This window comes from Kryptolebias marmoratus, linkage group LG21 (genome assembly GCF_001649575.2).
Source record: "Kryptolebias marmoratus isolate JLee-2015 linkage group LG21, ASM164957v2, whole genome shotgun sequence".
Lineage (NCBI taxonomy): Eukaryota > Metazoa > Chordata > Actinopteri > Cyprinodontiformes > Rivulidae > Kryptolebias > Kryptolebias marmoratus.
Genome location: NC_051450.1, coordinates 22851951 through 22855230, shown reverse-complemented (window position 1 = coordinate 22855230; position 3280 = coordinate 22851951). Strand labels below are relative to the sequence as shown.

Genomic DNA, 3280 nt, shown 5'->3' with positions numbered 1-3280 from the left:
ATGTGTGTGTGTGTGTGTTCCCTGACCCACCGGTCATGTTGCTGAGCAGCAGCTGCCTCAGTCCGCTGGTGTAGCTGCCACTTGCAGACGAGTTGTTCTTGTAGTTGGACATCACCAGCAGGGCGAAGCGTCCCTCGTAGAGATTCTGACCTCGAATCAGCCTCAGACTGTCCAGCGGGACGGTCGGTGCCTCGTTCATGGCGATCAGGACGTAGCCGCCGACTTCCTGGATGGACTGAAGGAACACAAAAGAGGCTGAGCGGTTTCTTTACGTCTGAATATGATGTAGAGTTTGATCTCTGCAGCCCTCAGATACGCCGGACCCACCTTCAGGAAGGACAGGTCGTGGTGCTCCAGAGTGTAGGTGATCTCCAGGTTCTCCAGAACCACGCTGCAGTTGGAGTAAGTCTTCACCATGTTGTTGTAGTGATTATCATGATTGTCCAGCAGGGTCAGCTGGTTACTCATCCCCTTACACACTGAAACACAGACAGGTCAAAGGTCAGCTGCAGTTCCTCTAATGGACACTGGGTGGGGCTATTTCCCACAAACTGGGCCCACAGAATCAGAACCAGCTCACAGATGATCAGTTCTACACTTTTATTATCAAACTCTCAGAAGTCTGACATGTAAAAACTAATAGAAACGTAGTTTTACATAAATATTACCCACTGAAATCTTAAAATGTAAAAAGTTTAAATATTCCTGATGAGTAAAAGTATCTGGAGTTCAAAAAATGAACTTAAAGTAACAAAATAAATGAGCCTTTTCTGAAAAAACAAAGTCTGTTGATGAAGGTTTAATCAAATAGTTAAAAGTTAAATCAGCAAAACAAAAGCAAAAAGCTAAAAACAGTTCAACAGTAGCTAAAAACTACGCCAACAAAACAGTAGCTATAGTTATGACACGCTGAACAGTAGCTAAAAACTAAAAATGAAGCAAATTATGATGAAGATCTAAAAGAACAAAGTTTTTCAGGGATTTGAAGGAATCTTTGGATCTCTTTGAGAAAAAATGCAAATAAAATGAAATATTTCAAAAGGTATAAAAGTTACAGAAACCAAAAGTCAGAGCTGAAACGTGCTGAACGAGCCGAACGCTCTGACACCTGAATGGCTAAAACAGCCGAAAGTTTGTTGAAGTAGTCTGAGTCCAAAAACAGGAGAGAAGAATTAACACCAGTGTGAAAACGGGAAGTTTGAACCTGTATGTGAACTTTAAAAGGCCTGTGAGAGGTAAATATTTGAACATGTATCCATGTAAATAATCATGTTTCTACATAAACTTCAGTGAATAACAGAAGTTACAGAAAACACCCAGACAGGAGGAAGAAGGTGTGACCCGACGGAGTTAAACGGCAGCAGCTACACAACATGTCAGCGAGGAATGAAGACCTGCCGGATCCATTCAGCGCCTGCAGCGGTTTACCTGGTAAAAAACAAACAACTTCTGAAGGAACAAACATCAGCAGGATTCAGTCTGAAACATCTCAGTCTAAATTTAAAGTTAAATCAGTCGGTTCTGATGAAAACGGGACGTCGGAGCAGGTCCGTCACCTGACCTGCAGGTTCTTCCTCCACACCTGTTCTGGCCACAATGAGCATCAGGTGATCACAGTTTCTCTTCCAAGCAACAACATGAAGCGACAGCAGTTACAACATGGAAAAATAAAGCACCAGAACCAGGTCACTGTACTGTTAAATTCCCGTCTCCTCCAACGGTTTGGGACAAACACAAACCAAAAACACATCAAAACAAGCGTCTTGATCAGGAACAGCGAGTTCTGACTTCTGGAATCAGGACATCGTATGACATAGATGCCATTTTAAAAAAAGTGGCCTAAAAATGTCCCCGTAGACATCAAACCCAGCCCTGTTTGAGTTTAAACGGCTCACACAAAGTTGACTGAATGACTGAACTGAGGTTTTAGATCTTTAAGATCAGAACGTCCAACTTCTCCTACAAGCTGTCCTCCTTCTCCTGTGTCTCCATCCAGTCTCAGACATGTCTGTCTTTTTGTGTCCCTCTCAGCTGTAGCACTGATGGTTTCCTCATTCCAAAACTCTCATTGACTTCCATTGTGTCTGAATTCTCCCAAACAGGAAAAGGCTCTTTTTAAGCTCCTCCATAAAAACGAAGACACGTGTGACCATCAGAACCTTCTCCGCTCACGGGTCAGTCTTTAGATCCGACCTGCAGTTTTCACAGAGAGACTGTTTGTCTGAGGCTTACTTTCTAGTCTCCGTCTGCCTGTCCATACGTTTATGTTAAGCATCATGTCCTCTCTGCTGACTTTACGGACAAACAGTTAATAAAAATATCTCATATGTTAATCATTTAAATGGATGAAAGAACTTAAAAAATACAAAAACATCTTTTACGGCTCTAAAGTTTGACATTAAAACTTTTTCTCTCGTTAAACCGAACACAGCAGCTGAAGCTGATTCGTCCCCCTGGCTGGTTTCCTATTGGCTGGTTTCCTGCTGTGATGTCACAGAAACAACACAGCTGTCTGTGATTGGCTGATAAATCACTGAGGAGGGAGCTTTCAACATCTGGACTCAAACAAAACATTTCTTCTCCCGTCTTTCGATCCTTCATTAATCATCAGGATCGTTTATTTTCTCCTTCTGTCCATCCGGCCTCCTCCCACTCGTTTATTCCCCATCCTTTCCTCCAATCTTCATCCTTTTCCCAGGATCCCAAACATCCTTATTTTCCTTCCTCCTCTCCGGTGTACGTCTATCCTCCCTCAGAGAAACTCATCCATCAGCCTCCCTCTGAGCCTCGCTGCTCACAGCTTACAGCTTTTCTGATTCTGCTAAACTTTATTTCCTCCTTCAAAACCTGCAGAGTCATCCCTGGATGAACTTTGACCCTGACTGAAACACGCCGACACGCCGAGTAAAGTTCCTCGTTGAACATTCCCGTAAAACTTTCAGGAAAGATGAAAAACCCAAACTGTTCTGGTTTCAGTGCAGAACATCTGATATTCTTTAATTACTGCAGGATTCATGAGATCATCTATCCATCCATCCATCCATCCATGCATCCATCCATGCATCCATCCATCCATCCAACCATTCATCCATCCATCCATCCATCCATCCATGCATCCATCCATGCATCCATCCATCCATCCATCCATCCATGCATCCATCCATGCATCCATCCATCCATCCATCCATCCATGCATCCATCCATCTCCTGATCCATGTGTTCATCCATCCATCCATCCATCCATCCATCCATCCATCCATCCATCCATCCATCCATCCAT

At 43.4% G+C, this 3280-nt stretch overlaps 1 protein-coding gene across 1 annotated transcript in view; it reads right to left on the bottom strand.

Annotated features, from left to right (window-relative positions):
• Positions 1 to 3280, bottom strand: part of LOC108250946 (melanoma receptor tyrosine-protein kinase) — a 41365-nt gene that overhangs the window by 12473 nt on the left and 25612 nt on the right. The window contains exons 2-3 of the mRNA XM_037973135.1: positions 328 to 479; positions 31 to 235 (exon numbers count right to left, since the gene is read on the bottom strand). Of these exons, the coding sequence (XP_037829063.1) occupies positions 31 to 235; positions 328 to 479 (357 nt within the window). The remainder of the gene's footprint in view (positions 1 to 30; positions 236 to 327; positions 480 to 3280) is intronic.